Source organism: Ranitomeya variabilis, chromosome 4 (genome assembly GCF_051348905.1).
Source record: "Ranitomeya variabilis isolate aRanVar5 chromosome 4, aRanVar5.hap1, whole genome shotgun sequence".
Taxonomy (NCBI): domain Eukaryota; kingdom Metazoa; phylum Chordata; class Amphibia; order Anura; family Dendrobatidae; genus Ranitomeya; species Ranitomeya variabilis.
This window is the reverse complement of record NC_135235.1, coordinates 630753553-630777939: the sequence shown is the minus strand read 5'-3', so window position 1 is coordinate 630777939 and position 24387 is coordinate 630753553. Positions and strand designations below refer to the sequence as shown.

General features: G+C 41.6%; 2 protein-coding genes across 2 annotated transcripts in view; one reads left to right on the top strand and one right to left on the bottom strand.

The window, feature by feature from the left end:
* Positions 1-24387, top strand: part of LOC143767223 (uncharacterized) — a 323645-nt gene that overhangs the window by 64569 nt on the left and 234689 nt on the right. The gene's annotated exons all lie outside the window — the stretch shown is intronic.
* LOC143767258 (uncharacterized) overlaps positions 4800-24387 on the bottom strand; it is a 46556-nt gene continuing 26968 nt past the window's right edge. Inside the window, exons 2-7 of the mRNA XM_077255461.1 lie at positions 17930-18079; positions 17621-17800; positions 17416-17539; positions 17240-17334; positions 11892-11982; positions 4800-8127 (exon numbers count right to left, since the gene is read on the bottom strand). Coding sequence (XP_077111576.1) covers positions 6872-8127; positions 11892-11982; positions 17240-17334; positions 17416-17539; positions 17621-17800; positions 17930-18007 — 1824 coding nt within the window. The 5' untranslated portion in view covers positions 18008-18079 and the 3' untranslated portion in view covers positions 4800-6871. The remainder of the gene's footprint in view (positions 8128-11891; positions 11983-17239; positions 17335-17415; positions 17540-17620; positions 17801-17929; positions 18080-24387) is intronic.

The window sequence follows — 24387 nt, the reverse complement described above, 5'->3', positions numbered from 1 at the left end:
ATTTTTTTTATGTTTGAAGCATTATATGGGGACAATCTTATACTGGAGCAACATATGGGCCCATTATATATGAAGCATGATATGGGGCCCATTAAATATGGAGCAATATATGGGATCCATCATATACTGCAGCATCAAATGGGACCCATCACATACTGGAGCATCATATGGGGCCCATTATGTATGGAGCAATATATTTTCAGCTTATTATGTATGGAGCAGTATATGGGGCCCATATACTGTATAGAGCATTATATGGGGGACATTAACCCCTTCACCCCCGGAGCTTTTTCCGTTTTTTTTGTATTCGTTTTCACTCCCCTCCTTCCCAGAGCCATAACTTTTTTAGTTTTCCATCAATATGGCCATGTGAGGGCTTATTTTTTGCGGGACGAGATGTACTTTTGAACGATACCATTGGTTTTACCATGCCGTGTAACAGAAAACGGGAAAAAAAATCCAAGTGTGATGAAATTGCAAAAAACGTGCAATCTCACACTTGTTTTTTGTTTGGCTTTTTTGCTAGGTTCACTAAATACTAAAACTAACCTGCCATTATGATTCTCCAGGTCATTACGAGTTCATAGACACCTAAAATGTCTAGTTCGCATCTCTGCTTCAGGAAAATGGCCGCAGCAATCTCCATCTGCACACGCGCGGCATCCCGCGGCCATCTTCCTGAAGCCGCGGCCAGCAGAGCGCCGCTTCTGCGCACGCGCGGCCAAAGGAAGATGGCCGCCCCCACGATCACCAATGAAATAGCGCAAATCGTGCTCTTTTCACTCCCCTGTGCAGTGGATTCGGGACCTTGGACATGCGCACACCACTACGCCACCAACGGAAAACTAAGCAAGATCTGGGGGAAGACACCACGCCCATCTGACCAGACCAGCCTGATTGACAGGCGAAAACGACTACTTTGGTAATGTATTTCGGCAGCATAGGTGGGGAATCGGGGTTCACAAAATACACTATTGCAATGCACAGCTCAGGCCCTATTTAACAGTATTTTTATCTCATACGGAAAAAACGGGGTGACAGGTTCCCTTTAATGCAAAGGCTTTACCAATGTAGGAGTCCCACTCAAAATGGGAAAAAATTGCTTTCTAAGGCCCTCCTTTGTGTTTTTATGTATCTGAGTCCTTCTTCCTTCTAATTTTTGGCAGTTCTCATTTTGTGCATAAGCTTTAACAATTCCACTCCTTAAAAAATGAAAAAAAAAAGGTTTTCTGAGGCCCTCTTCTACATGTCTTCCAGAGTGTATGGCAGTCCCTCCTTCTAATTTTTGACAGACCTTGCACTTAGTGCATAGGAGTCCCACTGCCCAACAATTTTACTAGGATGTGTATGAGGCTTTACCAGTCTAAGAGTCCGACTCCATAAAAATGGGAAAATAAAACATTTCTGAGGCTCTCCTGTATGTGTCTTTCAGGGTGAATTGCAGTCCTTCCTTCTAATTTTCGGAAACCTTGCTCTCAGTGCATAGGTTTTACAAGTCTAGGAGTCCCACTCCTTAAAATGGAAGAAAAACATAGGCTTTATGAGCCCAGGCGTCCCACTATCTAACAATTTTAACATGTGTATGAGGCCCTCCTTTATGTCTAATACTGGGTATATCAGAATTCCTCTTACTTCTAATTGTTGGCAGTTCTTGCATTGTCCGCATAGGCTTTTTGAGTTTTAGAGTCCCTCCTTCATAAATTAAATAGGATGTGTCTGACCATGTCACATACACCACATGACCAAATAAGGTAATAAAATGCTAAAAAGACATTTACTGGTGGGTGTAGTTTTATTTCTCCCTCTACTATGTCATCTTCTATAGTCATAGGCGATGGGGAATATGGTGAGAGATGGCCTGGCTATTAAGGGATAGAAGGTGTTTTTCTGTTTTTTATTTTGCCTTATATACTAGTCATTATACAGGAAAGAATGTTTCCTAATATTTTTCCTGTAAAATCCATTTTATCTTTGGTTTTGTATGTTTTATTGCAAGATCGTAAAAGTGGAGTAATACTTTGACAACATTGTTTCCAGCAGAGACCTGGAGTCTGACACTCATCCAGGTGTCTTCCTCATACTAAGAGAAACCCAAAAGAAGGTATTCAAAACAGGTAAAAACATTTTTTCTAAAATAATCACTTTATTAGATAAACTGCATATAAAAGCAACATAAAGACAAGGACATATAAAAAATATAAAAATACAGCTCAGGAGCTGGAAGGGTAAGTCCAAAAAAAAAATGTAGGCCATTGACGTACTCAGAAAATCTCCTTAGAATTTTTTATCCTTTGTAGCAAAATGACGCTTCAGATCCGCCTCGAGAAAAATGGAAGGCCGATAGGAAACGTTCAGCAGGTCCCATTTTCAAAGTAGGTGAAGGGACCTGCCTTCTTAAGCTGAAAGTACCATCAATGAAGTTTGGTCCTAAATTTATTGGTCCATACGAGATTCTGGAAGTAGTTAATATGATGGCATTTAGACTAAGACTTCCTCTAACTCTATTCCACAGATTTTTGTTGAAAGAGTTTGTCCCGTCAGTGTTGTCTGCCTTGTCTCTGCCTCCCCATTTCTGTCACTGGAGGTTTGGAGTATGAGGTGCAGAGGTTCGTGGATTCTCGGAGGCTCCAAAATTATCTCCAATATTTTGTTGATTGGAGGGGATACAGATCTGAAGAGAAATCCAGGGTACTGGCTCCTTCTATGAAGACTTATCATCTTGTCAGTGCCTTCAATCACATTTCCTGGGAAACCCTAGGGTCCAGTGGCCCCCCTAGAAGAGGTGGTACTATCATGATTCCGGTGTGGCTGGAGGCAGTGTGTGACAGTTCAGCCATCCAATTTGGGAGATACGGGTCTGCTGTTACTATGGTTATGGACAGCTCAGCCATCCAATCGGAGGCTGGGGCTTGCTGAGCTGTTAGTGTGTGTTGATTGATAACTCAGCAATCCAATCAGGGGTGGGATATGCTAAGGTTTCCTCCTTGTGTTTATTATTCTAGTGATTACCTGGCTATTTATCTGGCTCTCTGCCTGCAATTAGTGCCAGTTGTAGCTTAGCTCAAGTTGAGTGTACTTTGTACTTTGAGTGATGTTCTTTTATTTGATCTTTGCTGTCCAACCATAGACCTTGCCTTTGACCACCCATTTGCCTTGTTCTTTAGTCTTGATCTGCTACCTTCCCGGGACTTTGACCTTAAACTGTGACTTGCTATGCCTTTGTCTTACCCCTTTTGTTTATGATCAGCCCTCTTTATATCTGATAAAGCTGAGGACTGCTGTTTAAAGTTTAGACACTGGGCAGTAGAGACCTCCTGGATAACCCTGCTCTACATTGTCAATTCTGCCAGGGTCTTTCGGATCAGATTAAGGATATGCTAGTCTACAGTTCCTGGGAGCAGTCCCAGGAGGAAGCTATGACACTTGCGTGTCATTTAGATAGACACCTGACAAACAGAGACACATTTAAAAGGTGTTTCAGTGGCATCTTCCTCGTTACCTGTTGAAACTGGTGAATCTGTGCAAATTGGTGCTTGCAGAGATCCCAGAGGGAGTATGGAACTCCGAGAATCTGCTCCGTTTTGTTTATACTGTGGTTGTTCGGGTCACATCGTGGTTCAAAGTTTCAAATATAAAAATTAATTTCTAAAAGAGAAAGAAAAAAGACTTTAAAGTGTAAAGGTACAGGATTCAAGAGTCTGAGATTATCTATTGTACTTGCAACTGGGTTTAGTTTACAAGTATTCCTGGAAACTAACTGTTTTTATCTTTACGCCTAGATTTGTTTATTCAGTTTCTGCTTTAAATATAATTGATCATGATTTTGACGTAAACTGTGGTTATGATGCCTCTACGCTCAGCCTTTCCATTCCTGTTTCGGCAATTGATAACTCTCCTCTTTCTCAGTCACTTACTATGAAGGTCAAGAATGTATAAAAGTAGGAGTGTTACGTATTGAATCCATTTACTCGCTTTTTCAGGAGGAGCAGCATGAGCATATCATACAGGCTCTTCAGATCCTAAGTCATAAAACCATTTATTTGAGCAGGTCCAGTTCTTAGGACATTTGGTTTTTGCATCTGGGTTTTCGGATGGGCCCTGTTAAGGTGCAAGCTGTCCTTGAGTGGGTTCAACCAAGTTCTCTGAAAGCAGAGATTTCTGGGTTTGCAAATTATTATCTGACTTTCATTATACCCAAACCATTAACTGACATGCTTTTTCTTCTCTCAAATGTAGTTTTTTCATCACTGTATCATTCCTACAAAATTTCCAAACTTATAATAAATAGATATCAAATCAATTGAAAAACACAAATACAAACCTTTATTCGATGTGGGTTACAATTGTTTATCACAATATTCAAACAACATAAATACTTTTATGTATGAGTGATATCTTTATTGGCTAACTAAAAAAATATATATTTGTAAGCTTTCAAAGCACAGAGGCTCCTTCTATAGGCAGATTTACAAAAGTATTTACATAGATTTTACTGGCTAGTCAAAACCACAATATATATATTTTTTTATTGTACATCGATATTAAAACCAGACATATATACTCATTGGACATGATTAAGTTACTGAATATCAGGGCAGAGGAGCAGAGAAGTACTCAGCAGAGACGGGTGAAATGATTTGAAGAATTGTGATCACTCGGCCAGGTCAGTAATCTGTGACCACTGGCCGGGAGACCTGAGAATTAGTGATGAGCGATTATGCTCATTGATCGGGTTTGCTGAGCATGCTCGAGTCGTCTCTGAGTATTTGTGAGTGCTCGGAGATTTAGTTTTTGTTGACGCAGCTGCATGATTTACGGCTGCTAGACAGGCTGAATACATGAGGGGGTTGCCTGGTTGCTAGGGAATGCCCAAGCTGTCTAGCAACCGCAAAACATGAAGCTGCCGTCAACAAAAACTAAATCTCCGAGCACTCACAAATACTCGGATACCACCTGAGCCTGCTCGGGCAGACCCGAGCAATGAGTATACTCGCTCATCACTACTGAGAATATCTTTACATTCCGGCATTCCCAGACGCACACTACTCTGATAGGAATGATGTGGTGTAGGAATAAGATACAGATTACAAATCATTGCTCTGTATCAAATGTAACGGCTCGAACTGACAAACCGGATCCTGACTACATTTCTTGTTCCTTATATTTCTGGTATTCTCCAATTGTACTTTTTGTGAATATATAACTCAAAACTTATTGTATATTATTGGGACAGTTGCCAAGGCAACTTATTTGATTCTCAACTATTCCGATCCAGTGCTGAACATTCTCAAGTCTAATGGTATCTGCATCTTGAGGACATAGATTCAGTTGCATACATTTGTGGAACAGGGAGCGATCAGATTGTTGCTCCATCATTCAGCCTGGGTGTCTACGTTTTGGAGCTGCAAGCGATATCATTGTGCCTTCTATGGGGTGCCTCAGTCCTCACATAGCACAGACTGGAGCAGCACAGTCTCCTGCATGAGGAGGAGGGACACCAAAATGTACAGTATTTAGGACCAATTTCTTGGCTTCATACTGTATTGGGAGTGCAATGGTGGCCTCATACTGAATTGTGGAACATACTGGGGGAATCATGCTGTTTTGGAATCTCTGTGGCATCCTCATCATGTATTGAGAGAACTATGGTTGCTTCACTGGCACCGTGGGGACATCAATAATGTATATGAGGGGCACTATGACGGACATCATACTGTGTGGTGGAACTGAGGGGGGCATCATTGTGCAGAGAAGGCATCATAATGTGCATTTGGGGGTTAAATTTGGGGTAAAATGTGTAGTTGGAATTGTGGGGACATTATATTATGTGGGAGGCATTTAACTTCAATGAAAGCCATCTTGAGGGGTGTTGCACTGGGTGGACGCTGTAGAAGGTTTATCATACTGGGTGGGACACTATGGCGAATCACTATTTTTGTGTGCCTGCCACAATATATTCCTCAGTTCTTTGTCTTTCAAAGTTATACTCTTCATAACCATGTCAAATCATTGTTTTGTTTAGGGGTGAGTGGATCGAAGGAGTTTTCAATTGTGAAGAGCGGAACAAAAATGGTTACCTCAATGAACCAAAAAGAATTTGTGATCAATATTGACCTGTCCATTCAAGGACATTTTAGTTATAGTGTGAAATCCTATTTTTTGTTTGTGAAACTGCCACTTAGGCGAAACTGTACTGTTTTGTTTGTTGTGAAACTATCACATAGCCGAAACTGTTTTTTTTTTGTCTTCTCTTTTCTCTCTTTGTTTAAACAAGCAAAACTTGTATAACCACTGAAACTACCTGTACAACTATATAAAGAGGGGATAGCACCTTGAAGGCAGGCGTGCTTCAGAGGCTTATCCCAGTGATATACTATACGAGACGTGTCTTGTGTATTATTTCTGGTGATTCCCCACTTCCAAAGGCTTCTCCGACTGAGTGTGGTCCCGACACAATTCAGAATTTTCTTTGATGCCTCATAATTTCTATGTACGCCTTGGGTCTCATCTAAATAAGTCACTCTATTAATTGGATGAGACAAGAGGGGCATTGAAAGGTCACCTTGGCAATTGTCCTTAAGTATAGCATCATAATGTCTCCATGGTCAATGGCAAATAGGATGAAAGCGTGCAATAACAGACCACCCATTTAAAATGAATTATACAAATAAAAAAATACATGCTTTGTTCAAATATAGGTGTATTATTTTATACTTATTATTTTTTTAATAACAAATAGTTATGGGTATACATTTTCTAATAATCATTTTGTACACTATATTGTTTACATTTCCTTTTGTAGATGAGTTACTTTACTATAAAGTATATGTTTTTCTAGTACATGTTGTCAATAAAACAATTTAAAAAAAGTCTACTTCCCTGTGTGAATTCTCAGATGGGTAACAAGATTTGAATTCCGATTAAAACATTTCCCACATTCTAAACATGAAAATGGTTTCTCCCCTGTGTGAGTTCTCTGATGTGTTACAAGGGTTGATTTCCGATTAAAACATTTTCCGCATTCTGAACATGAAAATGGTTTCTCTCCTGTGTGAGTTCTCTGATGTTTGACAAGATTTGACTTCAGACTAAAACATTTCCCACAATTTGAACATGAAAATGGCTTTTCCCCTGTGTGAGTTCTTTGATGTATAAACAGATCTGATTTATTCCTAAAACCTTTCCCACATTCTGAACAGGAAAATGGTTTTGTCCCTGTGTGAGTTAACTGATGAGCAACAAGATTTGATTGCTGACTAAAACATTTCCCGCAATCTGAACAGAAAAATGGCTTCTCCCCTGTGTGAATTCTCTGATGTTTAATAAGACTTGTTTTCAGATTAAAACATTTTCCACATTCTGAACAGAAAAATGGTTTCTCCCCTGTATGACTTAACTGATGCCTAACAAAATTTGCTTTCAGATTAAAACATTTACCACATTCTGAACAGAAAAATGGCTTCTCCCCTGTGTGAATTATCTGATGTGTAACAAGATGTGATTTTCGATGAAAACATTTCCCACATTCTGAGCATGAAAATAGCTTCTCTCCTGTGTGACTACTCTGATCTTTTAAAAGTATGGATTTCTCACTATAATTTTGTCCAAATTCTGAACTTGAAAATTGCTTATCTCCTGTGTGAATTCTTTGATGTGTAACAAGATTTGTTTGCCATTTAAAACATTTCCCACATTCTGGGCATGAAAATGACTTCTCCCCTGTGTGAACTCTTTGATGTTTAACAAAATGTGATTTGTATGCAAAACATTTCCCACATTCTGAACATGAATACGGCTTCTCCCCTGTGTGACTTCTCTGATGTGTAACAAGGCTTGATTTACTACTACAGTATTTTCCACATTCTGAGCATGAAAATGATTTTTCCCCTCCATAAGCCATTTCATTTTTAACAGCACTTCCATGACTTTCATTTTGTATATTTGTCTTTGATGGAGCAGAAGAGAGAACCTTTTGAAAAGGATCAGGTGTCAGATTTTTTCTGAGATGAGCATGAGGTGTAGCTGTGAAAATTACATGTTCTTCACATGTATCAGATGTACTACTATGATTATCATCTGTAAAATCTGAGAATATCACATGTCCCTCTGAGCTCCTGGTACAGTCATCTGCCAAGAATAAAACAGTGTTATTATTTTTAAATAAGACTGCATTTTAATTATATTAATATGTATTTTTCTATATACGGCACTTTATATGATTTCTATACAAACTGTAATACAATTCAATTATCGACAGACTAAGGCATTAGACCACTAAATAGGGGCTAACAGTTTATAGTGATAGCCCACCAGGTTGTGCTCTTTCAAATTTTCACTTCTGTATTTTATCCATCTTTTCTGTAGGTTCATGCTTCACTGTGTTTGTCACCAATCATTTCCTACTACATTTTTAGAAGAGATTCATAAAGATGAATGTAATCAGTTTTATTATGTGATTCCTTTTCATTCACTCTGTTAGGTGCAAACACAAAGCAAATCACACGGGATAAGCCCAGACTGGTCATGTACACCTTGCTATGTCTATCAGGGGCCGCAGGCTCATAAAAGCTACATTGACAGACTTGCCAAGACCCACCCTGTCTGGCACATTACATAATAACTCCACCCTTCAAGATTGACTTAGAGACAAGGTACCTTGTGATAGCACCACTCTAGCTCCAAATTCAGAGGCATCGAACTCCACATTACAAAAATTGCTCAAGATCAAGCTGAATCAATACAGTGTCAGATACAAAAAACTTCTATTAATTCACTGGAGGCATGGATTTCATCTCTGACCCCTTCTTAGTCAAGTCAGCCATAAATTTGGAAATCTTTGAAACATTTTTAATAAATTTCCGATAATAATTTGCATCAGAAATGTTAAAAGCATCTGTAAGGAGTTTGTATGTTCTCTCCGTGTTTGTGCAGGTTTCCTTTGGTTCTCCGGTTTCCTCCCACACTCCAAAGACATACTGATAGGGCATTTAGATTGTGAGCCCCATTGGAGATGATAATGTCTGCAAACTGTAAAGCACTGCGGAATATGTTGGCGCTATATAAAAATAAGATTATTATTAAATAAAGAGTATTATTATTATCTCCTTCTCTTATACGGATCAGGTTATACTCACCCTAAAATCAAGTTTGGTAAACCAACAGGCTCCCAATCAGCTGGTTATAAAGACCAGGGATGAGTGATAGAGAATACTGATTCTTTACGGTATTTTTTTTAAGTTCCCTATAATCAATACATGAGCTAAAACCACTATCTTTTTCTATCAACAAAATAGAAACCTGGGCCTATTGATGACATGGACGGTCTGATACACCCTTTTTCAGACTGTTTGTTATATAATCTTTCATGGCCTGGATGTTCTGGACCAGAAAGATTATATAATTTATTCTTCATGAGATGGGAGTTTAGTAACAGATTACTAGAACATAACCTCTATGTGGAGGTAATTTTTCAGATTCAGACATACAAAGACTTTCGCAATTTCCATTATTTCAGGTAAACCACTAGGTATGGCTTTAGACAGATTCATAGATAAAGACCTACATTTCTTCTGACACTCAGGATTCCAGTGTACATTATCACCCTGGTGTCCTGATGGTTATAGCAATAATTATTATAAATCATTCCGTGAAATTCTTGTCCCCCATTTAGTTAAAATTTTCAATGCCGCTGCGTCCGTTAGTTCTTTCCCTAGGGAAAATTTGGATGCCACAATTATACTTATTCCCAAGCTTCATACTAGTCCTGATCAAATACTTAATTACCGTCCCATTTCATTAATTAATACTGATCTCAAAACTTATTCCAAAGTCTTAGCTAACCACCTTAACCTTATTTTGCCCAAATTAATTTCCACGGACCAGATTGGATTTATCAAGCATCGGCAATCCATTGAAGGCACCAGGAAGCTGATAAATATTATTAAATTAATTAATTCCCGAAAAATTAACTCCACTTTAATTTCCCTTGATGCAAAGAAAGCGTTTGATCGCTTAAATTGGACTTTTCTCAAATGTTTGCTACAAAAATTTGGCTTTGATTTGGACTTTATAAATAAAATTATGGCTTTATATTCTGATCCTCAGGCAAAAATTTATATTAATAATCACTTTTCTTCCCCGTTTCCAATCTCTAATGGTACCCGGCAGGGTTGCCCCCTTTCTCCATTGCTTTTTGCCCTTGTCATAGAGCTATTAGCCCAGCTCATTAGAGATAATCCCTGCATAGAGGGAGTTTGCACGGATCGTAAGGAATTTAAAATCAGTTTATATGCTGATAATATTCTCCTGTCCCTTACCAATCCTTGTCATTCTATTCCAGATTTACAAACCCTTCTTAAAAAAAAAATCATTTTTTTCATACTTTAAAATAAACGAGTCCAAGTTGAAAATTTTTCACTTTAACCTCACTGATTCTCAAATCTGGAGTATAAAGGATATTTTGCCCTGTGGTTGGGCGGAGAGCGATATTGTTTATTTGGGTCTGAGGTTTTCTAGAAACCTTAGCTCCTTGATTCCCAGAAATTTTATCTGCCAGTACGAAACCAATGGCGTAGAGTCTGGTCATTCCACCGTGAGTCTGTGGCTCTTTGCTAAATCTATGCATAGTAATTCTCTACAGTACTTTGCCAAAGCTATACGGCCAAGGTTGTCATACAGGAGCCCTAATTCTCCAAGTTAGGAGTCAGCAGTGGAGAGTTCTGGAGCATCAGGAGGCAGAGAAAAAGCCCAAGCCTGAGGGTTTCATAACAGGAGGGAAATTAAGAATCACACAAGCTGGCTCTCAGAACAAAATGAATGTCGGTAGAGCCTAAAAAGAATTCCTATGGTCACCTGAAGATCGGTCAGGTTAACTTTGACTTCAGAAAAAAAATCAAGGAGAGTGCAACAGGGGCTTGGGTCTAACCAGTTTTGTTATGCTGAAACCATACTATAAGATTGTGGACTAGCTTGGCCAGGTCTTGCATGTGATCGAACACTGCATGGAGAAGAACCATATGGCCAGTTATATAGTTACTAGTGATGAGCGAGTGTACTCGTTGCTTGGGTTTTCCAGAGCACGCTGAGGTGGTCTCCGAGTATTTGTTAGTGTTCGGAGATTTAGTTTTTGTTGCCGCAGCTGAATGATTTGCGACTACTAGACAGCTTGATTACATGTGGAGATTCCCTAGCAACCAGGCAACCCCCACATGTACTCAGGCTGGCTAGCAGCTGTAAATCATTCAGCTGTGATGATGAAAACTAAATCTCCGAGCAGTCATAAATACATGGTGACCACCCGAGCGTGCTCGAGAAAACGCGAGCAACGAGTATACTCGCTCATCACTAATAGTTACGTCAGAGACAATAAGCTAAAGAAAGGCTACTTTTCACAGATTTCGTATGAGCCATTCCATCTGACAGAAATTCCAGAGAAACCCAACCCTTCACCACTTAACCCAGTACAAGGATCTGGTTTTAAAACGGGATCCACTGGATTTCTTAAATGGAAGAGTTGCTGGCTGGAAGAGCAAACCAGAAGAAAAGAAAATGGTTGGGTAGCCAGGTCAAGAAGCAGGAAGTTGGGGTAGGTACAAAATCATAAAGAAGAAGAATTTTCAAAAATTCCATTTTCGTCTGTATTATATCCAAGGTTCCCAATACTAACAAACTTCAAAAGTATATTTAGAGGCATCCACTGAGCACAGTGCCCTGTGATTACAGAAGGATCTCTTCTACATCAGCTCAGACGCAATTATGGCAAAATAAGCACTAAATCTTACAGTGTAAAATCCACATGTAAAGCAAACCCTAAAAATATTCAACATACAAATTCTAAAAAGCCATTGACAATATAATGTGTGACACTTCTGCATTTAGTGATCTCTATTCACCTGTGCAATTATCTGTAGGAATCTCCTCTTTACACCGCTCATCACCCCTCACATACGTCTCTGTAGTATTAATATGGGTCACATCTTTTCCCTGAAACAAAGATTGTAACAGTCACAGACAAATAGAGAAATGATTTAGAAGAACAGCAAAGATCTAAAATTAGCATGAGAACTAAAAATGACATGACAGCAGTAGTCATCACATAGCTGCTGGTATCCTGTATAAATACAACCTGTCGGCTCCTAATTCTTATCAGCAGTTTCCATAGCCAGAAAATTGTGAGAGCTAGACAACATGTAGTGTGATTAGCTTTACATCCATTTCAAAAGATCAGTAGACAGGCATTGTTGCAAGTATATACCACTGCAGTATGCAATGTTGGTTAAAAGAGAATGACAGACATGGTGGTGCTCAACTGTGCAGCAATCCAATCTTCAAAAATTAAAAGAGTAGGAAAAAAAGAGCAGAACTCCCCACTGACACTTTATTTTGTGCTTTTTTTAGTTCCAAGGTCATGCGGTAAAGTTTCAAAATACTAAAAATACACTTTCAAAAAAATATTTGCAAAAGTTGGGGCCACTAGGGTACCCATTGCGGTACCAACTGCCTGGGTATACCAGTGTTGCGCATATTGAAAGAAATTATGTCGCAAAACAAAGCATAAGGATTTACATATAAATCCCAGTAGTTTGTCCTTGGTATTTGTCATGGATCCCTTCTCTGTGGTGTCACTTATTCATCACGTGCCTGCTCTCACATGTGACTTGGGGTTGTGCCTGCAAGGGTTAATCTATCTCCCCAATCTCAGTCCAGCATTCAACCTATGTCCTATGCTGTAATGGGAGCATAAATCACACACTGACCCAGGCCACACACCCGCTCATACACGCTGCCACCACTCATCGAATACACGGGCGATGAGTCCCAGAAATAATAATACTAATAAAAATATGTCTATCACTCATAAGGCTCACACACCTTAGGCTATGGATTCTTTTAGAACATTCAAGGTTCAACTTGTTAAAGCTTTATACTTTAATAACAAAAGGTTCAATGCTTACAATAAGAAAAGGTATAAAAATATGATAATAAAAATACATACAACTTATGCAACACAGTATCAAAATAAACAGGACAAACTTACAGAAGTTATCTAACTGGTAGTTGCTTCTGCTCCCTGAGGGTAGGACGAATGTAGGTTGGAACACACCAGCTTCTCAGGCTGCCCCCATCATGTGAACACAATTCTCTGTCTGCAGCCTAAATTTATAACTTTGGTCTGGAGGTCAGGTTTCTAGACCGGCCCCTCAAGTTAATATCATAACTGCTGCCTGTTTGATTGGGCCATGGCCACGCCCCCAATGAATACATTATTTTCTCTTGAGATACTTGTGAAAAGGTTCTCAGGAATAGATGCCCTCCAGCCGCAATTGGCATCTCCCCTCCTAGAACTCAGAGGTGCCAAATGTTACCTTTCTTCTTGGCCCTAGCTAGACCTCCTGGTGAGATATGGAGACACAATTTCTACTAGTCCCAAGGAAGTACCTATTAACACCTAGGTGCGACTTGCCTTCAGGACAGATGTTACATTATCACTAGTCACACATATAACCCTAGACATATGTCACTACACACATATAGATATATATACACATATTTCACCACAGTATTATTATCCTGCAATGTCTTACTGCCTGTACACTGGCATCTTGTTCGATGCGGGTGTTCAGGCACTCTACGTCAATCGTCATCAACTGGAATGTTTCTTGCCAATCAAACTGGTCCAGTATTGGTAAAAACAATCATGTGTCCTTTAAACATGAGGGAGTTTTCTCAACCAATAGGCTTAACATCCAGTCCAAATAGGCTCAGTAACCGAATCCTCACCCGCTATTACAGAACAACCAAGTGGATTATCTATACATGTATGGATTTTGGGATTAAAATACCAGTATGGGTTTTTAGGATACTCTACCATTAGTTTGCTTGCAAAATTGTATAATAATAACCTTTCTCAACTTCTTGTCTTCATGATCGCAATCGTTCCCTATGAGAGTTTGATGGATCTGAATTTATAGATATATAGGTACTTTTAGCACTTAATCGACAATTGGCTTCAGCCATATAGTATGCACGGAACATGTCAACAATATTACACCCCTTGTCTGCTGGCTTTATAACTATGTCACTGTTGGAGCTCAGCCAATTGGGAGCATACAGCTCTTTAGTCGTCATATTGGGCTTCCCACAAAGTACAGTAAAGATTTATCATCTCTCACAACATGATTGTAAAACAGGTCCAAAGAAGAGCCAGCAGGCATGGGAGGATTTAATGAAGAGAGGACCTCACCTGTAAATGGAGTCATTTTGTTATCAGATGATGCTATATTTCTATTAAGACACCTAAAACTTTAATATCAGATTCTTGAAAATTTTGGTTAAAAATAAAACCCAAAACATTAATCTGTTGTTCACCTGCATTGTTTTTTATTCCCATACTGACTTCTAAAGATCCATTTCAAATTTATAATTTTTAACACAAAAATGTAACCCTTTAGGTACAGTAACACTGATAAACTTGTGTCAGATAATTGTACCTTAGAAAATTGAATGACATTAGTCTCCGTAACATTTTCTGATACATGACAATTCATGGATCCACTTCTCTTCTCCAAGAGATCTGTTTGCTCTTGAAGTCATCTCTAGTATGTTTTCTGATTTGGTCATCCCATACAGATTGAGCATCTAAAAAGAACTGCGTTTCCTCCCATTTCCTGACTAGTCACATGTTTATGAGATGATATTTCATCATTAAAGGGGGTTTTGTTTATTTCAATTAATAGATCTTGAAATAAAAATAATTTCCACAACTGGATGTGTTAATAAAAAATGCTCCTGTTCTGAGAGTCTTATACGTATATGTGCCTCTGCTATGTACTGTGCAATGGCCGTGTCTGACCGTGCAGGAGCATGGTCTGATCATACCACATCTCCGGGGCAGGGGAGGAAGCAAAGAGTATACTGACATTACATCATGGGATTGCTAACTATTCTTTTTGTGAGGCAAAAACATTTCACTGCTTGTTTTTAAGCAATGTTTTACCTCAAAGAAAGCATAATCTGCGATCCCCTGCTGAAATCTACTATATAATTGTCTAAGGGGTACTTCCATCTTTCTGTCTGCAACTTCCGTCACAGAAATCCCACGACGCTGATTGGTCTCGCCAGCTGCCTGTCCTGGTTGCCATGACCAATCAGCGACGGGCACAGTCCGGCCGACAATTAGTCCCTCCCTACTCCCCTGCAGTCAGTGCCCGGCGCCCGCATACTCCCCCCTCCAGTCAGCGCTCACACAGGGTTAATGCCACCGTTAACGGACCGCGTTATGCCGCAGGTAACGCACTCAGTTAACGTTGCTATTAACCCTGTGTCCCCCCAACTTTTTACTATTGATGATGCCTATGAAACATCAATAGTAAAAAGATGTCATGTTAAAAATCAAAAAACAAAAAACCTGTTATTCTCACCTTCCGTAGTCCGCCCAGGCGCGCGTGGCTGCCGCCAGCTTCCGTTCCCAGAAGCTAACTCATCTGGGTAATTTCGCAATGCATCCTGGGAACGGAAGATGGCGGCAGCCGCGTGCGCATCGGCACAGCTTCGCTGGATCCCGGCGGGTGAGTATATGGGATATGGTGCCCACACTGCTAAATACTACGTGGGCTGTGTTATGTACCGTGTGGCTGCTATATACTACCTGGCCAGTGTTAGATACTATGTGGCTGTGTTATATACTACGTGGGCTGTGTTATATATTACGTGGCCAGTGTTATATACTATGTGGGCAGTGTTATATACTGCGTGGCCACTGTTATATAATTCGTGGCCTGTATTAACGCATCGGGTATTCTACAATATGTATGTATATAGCAGCCACATAGTATATAGCACAGGCCACGTAGTATTTGTCTGCTATATACTACATGGCTCCTATATACTACGTGGCCTGTACTATATACTATGTGGCTGCTATATACATACATACATATTCTAGAATACCCGATGCGTTAGAATCGGGCCACCATCTAGTGTCTTTATAGTTTCTTTTGCTTCCTCCCTTGCCCAGGAGCTGTGGTATGATCAGACCATGTTCCAGCATGGTCAGACCACAGCCATTACACAGTACACAGCAGGGGCACATTTATAAGATTATCTCAGCACAGGAATTGGAACACATCCAATTGTGGAAATTAATATTCTATTTATTAAAATGTTGATCAATATTCATGATATTAATATCCACATCGTGGGAAAACCTCTTTAATACTGGAATCTGAGCCCGAGTTCGTCATCCAATAATTAGTGTTTTTAACTTTTTTTTTTCTATAGTTCCAAAATAGTTTGGTATTCTTATTCCCTGAAATATTAAGTCTAGATCAAAGTCTGGTTCTGATTCACTGAAAAATTCTGTCTTCATCAAAGTCTCGTTCTTCTGTATCATGATATAGGATATATAAGATATTTGTTGCCACAGTAAACTATTAAGTATGTGTCTCTATTGGAAACAGATGTGAGTGACAAGTTCTGTACCTGCTAATCTCTCTATATTGTATCTGTTACATCGAGTTCTTCAGTAGGATTGAGTTTATTTTCATAACATTAAAGCAATCATTTGTCTATAGATTACATCTGGAGTGTCTGTGTCATCTGATTATATGTAGCCACACAGGAAAACTTCTGCACAACTTAACAAAACGTACCATGAGGAACTCCACTGCTCTGTAAAATCATTGTTACTTTCTTTTGCTCAATGCAGTTCTTTTGTTTCTGTTTTGTTGGAAAGCAATGTCACTGGAACTGGTCATCTACTGCTACAGCCTAATTGGGCTCAGGAACGATGATTGCATCCGGACAGGTTAGTATTCATCTGTAATTTGCATGACCGTGCACCACCTGTTCTAAGAACAATTCTCAATATCTTTGTTGATGACTTGCTTTTATCCTCGAGATCTAATATTAGTGGATGTTTTTCTTTTATCACACTATTCTCAGTATACTCTTAACATCATTGTATGTAAAAAACAAACAAAAAAAACAATCAAGCAATGATGACCTTGTGTGAAGTTATTCAGATTGCGTAATCTTCACGTTCTCAAAACGGATCATTAAATTTCATACTGTTCGCCAAGGTCATATGTCTAATAAGTTTCAGTTTAGAAAGGACCGGTGTTTCTAATTAAATCGGCCTTTCAATATATTATATTGGTGGATAAAACAAGACTGAAAAAACAATCTTCACAGACATCTACACAGCATAGGGAAGATTTCATGACACCATCTCTTCATCTACCTGATAATCCTGAGGAACATTGGGATTTTCTGGTTTACAGTCCAGTAGAAGGGGATGGGGACATCTCTCTGGTGTTGTCCTCTCACTGGATAGAACTGGAGGAAACATACAGTGATTGAATTCATCCTTCACATACAGATAATCATAAGAGTTTTGCATTTAGTCCTGTCTATTACCCAGTGAGGTGAGGTTCTGGGGAACCTCCATCACGACGTCCTTGTACAGATCTTTGTGTCCTTCTAAATACTCCCACTCCTCCATGGAGAAATAGACGGCGACATCCTGACACCTTATAGGGACCTGACACATACAATGATACCGTCATCCCCGATCCCTCCATAGTGTTACGGTATAATGTCCCAGAATTCCCAGCAGTGTCACCTCTCCAGTCAGCAGCTCAATCATCTTGTAGGTGAGTTCTAGGATCTTCCGGTCATTGATATCTTCATATATCAGGGGGTAAAGTGGAGGTCCCATGATAGCACTCAGGGGTCTTCCCCATCCCTCAGACACAGGATCCCGATAGAGCTCATTAGAGGTCTTCTTCACTACTGTGCAATCCTGGTTATAGAAAGACACATTAATAAATCTCACTACAGATATTTCCAGAGTCCTCACCTCTCCAGCTCTGTCCATCTGTTATTAGTATAGATCAGAATGATGTAAAGTGACGTCATCAGAATCTCTCACCTCTCCAGTAAGCTGGAAGAGGATCTCTAGGGTGAGGTGTAATATCATGTCTGCCGTCTTGTCCCTGTCCGTATCCATTCTTGACAGGTCAATCAGGAAAATGTTGTTATGTAGAAAATCTCTACTGATAACTTCCAATATTTTAACGACCTGAATGGAGATAAGATGAGCAGATATAAAGATCCCATGTAAGAAATCTCCAGAATATGTTATCTGCTTCACATGATCACTACATCCAGTCACTTGAACCGTTCTGCCCACAATATAACACACAATCAGATTATAGTCACTATCGCAGTCAGGCCTTCACTCAACCTCTGCCATAGCGTGGCATTGGACCTACGTCACTCTACAGCTCATTTTCACACTCGCCCCTCACTCAGGCTACAGATTGAACACAGGATGCACCCTCAACCATTCCACACACTAAACACACGCAAAGCTGCCACTACTTATTGCAAGAGTCACAAGTCCCAACTCAAATTAGATTCTGTTGATTTCAATCAATGAGATGTCAATCAGGTGTAAGTGATGGACCTGTTACACATAAAAGGACAGGGATCTACTGTATCAGAGTTTTACTTTCACAATACAAGTTTGTGCAAATGTATCGTGACCCAAATATAGATTTCTCAGAAGAATTGTTGAGGCTCATCAGGCTGTAGAAGGTCACCGAACCATCTTTAACCAGTTTAGATTATGTATGAATGAGGAAATTCAAGGCCATTTTTACCCTACCCCAGAGTGGTCAATCAACAAAAATCACCAAAAAAAGCAATGTGTATAACAGATGGTGATTTCATAAAGAAACCCAAGGTAACCTCTAAGCAACTAAAGGCCTCTCTCCCATTAGCTAATGGTAATGCTTACGAACCCACTATGAGAAAGATACTGAATACAATGTTGTGCATGGTAGGATAGCAAAGAGAAAGCCACTGCTCTCTAAGATTATTGCTGCCCATCAACAGTTTGCTACAGATCATCTGGACAAGCTATAACTCTTCTGGAACAATGTTTCATAGACAGAAGAGACCAAAATGGAGCTTTCTAGTTTAAATGAAAAGTGTTATGTTTGGGAAAAAAAGTATCAGTGCTTGGGCCTGTTTTTCTTCATCTGGGCAGGATGCATGTCTGGGATTATCTTAATGAGGAGAATGACTGATAGGTACAAATTACTCTGTGCAACACTCACTGCCACCACACTACAGTAATACCTATTCCACATTGTTCCTTGCTCTGTTCCTTCACCTTTCCTTATCAGTTTGTAAATTTGCTGTGGGGAAATTGTAGTCAGGTAGTAAAGAAGATAAGGTCCCACAGTGAGGTGCAAACTTTCGATTGCTCTTTCTCACACACTTTCCTCACCTTGGATGTTCCTGAGTCCGCTTGCACTGACCTTACTATCTCCCCCACTGGGAGATGACAGAACAGAAAGTTTTCAGAGTTAATTCTCTGCATGCTACTTATAACCCGATAGCCAAGAGGATGAAGAATAGCTCGATTACGTTTGCCAAGATTTTGGGAATGCAAATTATAGGAAATTCAGACAAGGGAGTCATAGCATGACCCCTCCAGCCAGGACCTCCTTAAATGAGAGCCCCAGATGCAGTATAGGTATTGTTATATCAGTTACTATAGATTCAGTTTTATTCGGTCATATAATTCCCTGCTTTACAACACACTCCCCTATAGTTGAGGGACCTCTGTCTCTTTCCAGTCTGAGCCTGCTGGTTCATGAATACATTGACAAAACTACAGTAACCACTGACACTCAAATAGCACTGTAAAGGCCCCGTCTCACATAGCGAGATCGCTAGCGAGATCGCTGCTGAGTCACAAGTTTTGTGACGCAACAGCGACCTCCATAGCGATCTCGCTATGTGTGACACGTACCAGCGATCAGGCCCCTGCTGCGAGATCGCTGGTCGTGTCGGAATGGCCTGGACCTTTTTTTGGTCGTTGAGGCCCCGCTGACATCGCTGAATCGGTGTGTGTGACACCGATCCAGCGATGTCTTCACTGGTAACCAGGGTAAACATCGGGTTACTAAGCGCAGGGCCGCGCTTAGTAACCCGATGTTTACCCTGGTTACCAAAAAAAACAAACACTACATACTCGCCTTTCGGTGTCCAGGTCCCTTGCCGTCTGCTTCCTGCTCTCACTGACTCCCGGCCGTACAGTGAGAAGTGAGAGCACAGCAGTGACGTCACCGCTGCGCTCTGCTCTCAGTGTACGGCCGGATCTCAGTGAGAGCAGGAAGCAGACGGCAAGGGACCTGGACACCGACAGGCGAGTATGTAGTGTTTGTTTTTTTTGGTAACCAGGGTAAACATCGGGTTACTAAGCGCGGCCCTGCGCTTAGTAACCCGATGTTTACCCTGGTTACCCGGGTGCTGCAGGGGGACTTCGGCATCGTTGAAGACAGTTTCAACGATGCCGAAGTCGTTCCCCTGATCGTTGGTCGCTGGGGAGAGCGGTCTGTGTGACAGCTCCCCAGCGACCACACAGCGACTTACCAACGATCACGGCCAGGTCATATCGCTGGTCGTGATCGTTGGTAAATCGCTTAGTGAGACGGGGCCTTAATGACCTCTTTCCCAGACTGATCCGGCAACTTAAAGGGGTGCTTTCTAGTGATGGGTGAGCACTAAATTGCTCCGATGCTCGTGTCGAGCAAATTGGAATGTTCGGGTGCTCGACCCGAGCAACGAGCCCAATGGGAAACTCGAGCATTTTTCCGGCGGCAGCCCCCTGCGGTCTGCAGAGGGACTAGAAATTGCAGAAATCGATGGGAACAGCGCTCAAATGACATGAGAACAGCATGGGGATCACCCCTGGAAGCATTTCTGACTCCCAGGTCACAGCTGTGAACAATGTTGTCAGAGTCTTACGCCACTTTAACAGACTCACAATAAAACATACAAAAACAATACCAAAATGGATTTTCAAGGGAAATATGTTAAGGAACATCCTTTCCAGAGTAATGACTTGTATATAAGGCAAAATAAATAACCAAAAACAAAATTGCTCCTCCACACCTTGGGCTATGTTTACACGTAGCGTTTTTGATGCGTTTTTGAACTTTAGCACTGCTTTCATCCAAGACAAATGCATTCACTGGTAAATGTCATTTTAACATTTTACAACCTTATCTGGTCATGTGGTGTGTGACACATAAGACACATCCTGTTTCATTTATGAAGGAGGGACTCTGAAAGTCACAAAGCCTATTTTTGTGGGGCCATCAGGTGGCCTTTACTATTCTTAGAGAGCCATCAGCCGACTATGCTTTGTTGCTCTTATTATTAAACATAGGGTCTCCTATACTGTTATTGCGTATGCAGTGAGTGGCAGGGCTGCCCAAAATTTGGACGCACCCCAATACCCCTTTGAAGAGACGTACAGGAGGGCCTCCTGAAAACAATGTTCCCATTATTAGGAAGTGGGTCTCCCATACTGTTTGCCTATGCAGTGAATACAAGGGCTGCCAAAAATTGGGAGGCACTTGAATGCCCCTTGGAAGAGACGTGGAGGAGGGCCTCATAAAAAAAATGTTCCCATTTGAAACGAGCGGGTCTCCTATACTTGTAATGCCCATGCACTAAGTGCATGGGCCGATAAACATTACCCCTGGGGGGGTCTACATGAACATACTATATAACAAATTATTTTTACGGGCATCATAAACACCCTTTAAAGAAATTATGTGGGTGTTGCATCATGGATAATGGTCACCCTGGTGATGTGGTGGTGGAGGATGAGGATGAGGAGAAGGACAACAGCAAATAGCCAAAATCCAAAAAAAGACACTGGATTTGAGTTTATGCTACACTGCTATCATTCGGTTCAGTAGTGTTGAGAAGTCTGGCCCAATCCAGCCCTTGTTTATTTTTATAAGAGTCAGCCTGTCAGCATTTTCAGTTGACAGGCGGATGTGCTTATCAGTTATAATTCCAACAGTGGCATTAAAAACCCGCTCTGACAAAACGCTAGTGGAAGGGCAGGCCAGGCCAGGACCTCCAAGGCGTAGAGAGCCAGTTCATGCCACGTGCCCAGCTTGGATACCCAATAATTATTAGGCACAGAGGAATCACGGAGGATGTTGGTACAGTCAGCAAGGCACTCCCTCAGCATCTTCCCAAACTTTGCACTACTTGTGAGAGTACCCCCAGCCTCAGGGCCTGTACAGTGGGAGGGTCTGAGAAAACTCTCAAAAAACTTTGACAATGTTCCCCTGCCTCTGCTGGATTGGAGATGTGTCACTCTTGTCTGTACTCCTTGGTTGTCCAACGAACTGTGACCTGTGCCGCCAGCGTATACAGATGGGAATTTTTTTATAATTCCGCAACAAGGGCCTTCTGGTACTGCCCCATTTTAGTAGACCTGTCCACCTCGGGAAAAAGAGACAAAGTCCTCCTTGTAGCGTGGGTCTAGAAGTGTCACCAACCAGTAATCACTGTCACTGAAAATTTTGAGAACAAGAGGGTCACGGGAAAGGCAGCGTAACAAACTCAGCCATGTGTGCCAGACTAACAGGCAAGAATTCCGTGTCCTCACCAAGAGGAAGACTGACCATTCTCTCCTCCTCCCTGTCCTCAGGCCATCCACGCTGAACAGACGGTATGACAGTTGTGCAGGTAGTACTGTCTATAGCACATGAAACTAGCTCCTGTTCTTCCTCCTCCTCTTTGTCACCCAATTCACGTTGGGATGAGATGAAGCTGGGCTGTGTGTAATCACCCTGTATGGTTCCTTGTTCCATCTCATCATGCTCCACCTGCAATGCATCCCCTTTGATTGTGAGCAGAGAGCATTTCAGAACACAGGATGGTGGTGCTAATTATGGCGTCATCGCCACTCATCATCTTGGTGGAGTCCTCAAAGTTTTGGAGGATGGTACATATCCACCTGCAATGCATCCCCTTTGATTGTGAGCAGAGAGCATTTTGGAACACAGGATGGTGATGCTAATTATGGCGTCATCGCACTCACCATCTTGGTGGAGTCCTCAAAGTTTTGGAGGATGGTACATATGTCTGACATCCATGTCCACTCCTGAGGTCTTTTGTGTGGAGTGTGAGCTGATTACCGAAGGCCTTGTTGATGCTGGTAGTAAACAACTGTCCTCTTCTCCTCACAAATCCTTCCCAACAATTGCAGTGTAGAGTTCCAATGTGTGAGGACATCACACACCAATCAGTGAGCCAGAAGCTGCAAACGCTGCTGAAGCACGGCCAGGGCAGCGGAAGCTGTAGCTGACCTTCTAAAGTGGACACACAGGCGGTGTACTTTGACAAGCAGATACGGCAGCTACGGGTAGGTTTTGAGAAACTGCTGAATGACGAGGTTAAGCACATGGGCCAGGCATGGTACATGTGTGAGCTCGCCTTGCCTCAGAGCCGCCACCATATTCCAGCCATTGTCACACACGACCATGCCTGGCTGTAGGTTCAGCGGTGTCAGTCACAGATCTGCCTGCTCTTTCATAGGTGTCCACAACTCTTCAGCATTGTGAGGTTTGTCACCTAAGCATATTAGCTTCAGCACAGCCTGTTGCCACTTGGCTGAGGCAGTGCTGCTGTGCTTCCAGCTTGTGACTGATGTGGTCATTTCGGAGATGGAGGCTGAAGAGGAGGAGGAGATGCAGGAGCTCTAGACTGTGGGGGCAACTCTGATTGATGTAGGGCCCGCAGTCCTCGACCTCGGGAGGACGTGTTCCATTTGAAGGTCTGACTGGGTCCCGGCTTCCACTATGTTAACCCAGTGTGCCGCCAGCCATATTTACCATCCCTGTCCACGTGTCCGTGGTTAGGTGGACTTTCCGAGAAACTGCATTGTTGAGTGCACGGCTAATGTTGTGGGACATGTAATTGTGTAATGCTGGGATGGCACATCAGAAGAAATAGTGGCGGCTGAGGACCAAGTACAGAGGGACGGCCGCCGCCATCAGGTTGCGGAAAGCTTTCATCTCTACGAGCATTAAAGGCAACATTTTGAGCGCAAGCAGTTGAGAAATGTGGGAATTTAGTAGTGTGGCCTGTGGGGCATTGGCTGCGTATTTACGCTTGCATTCCAAGGACAACTGGTCAATTGAACGTTGCGCTGGGACAAGGATGTGGACGTGCTTGCTGATGGTGCAAGTTGAGTGTGTGCAATGACAGGTGCAGGGCAGGAGGCAGCTTCGTATGCACCATGGACAGGGAATTGGCTTGCATGCACAACAGTGGAAGAAGCAGTGGTGTCACCCACTGACACTGTACTTGGACCCTGGGGTTCGGCCCACAAAGTCGGGTGCATTGCTGCCATGTGCCTGATCATGCTGGTGGTGGTCAGGCTGGTAGTTTTGCTACCCCTGCTGATGCTGGCCTGGCAAGTGGTGCAAATGGCCTTTTTTGGGTTATCGTCAGAGTATTTAAAAAACAACCAGACTTGAGAAGACCTAACAGTTGGACTGGCAA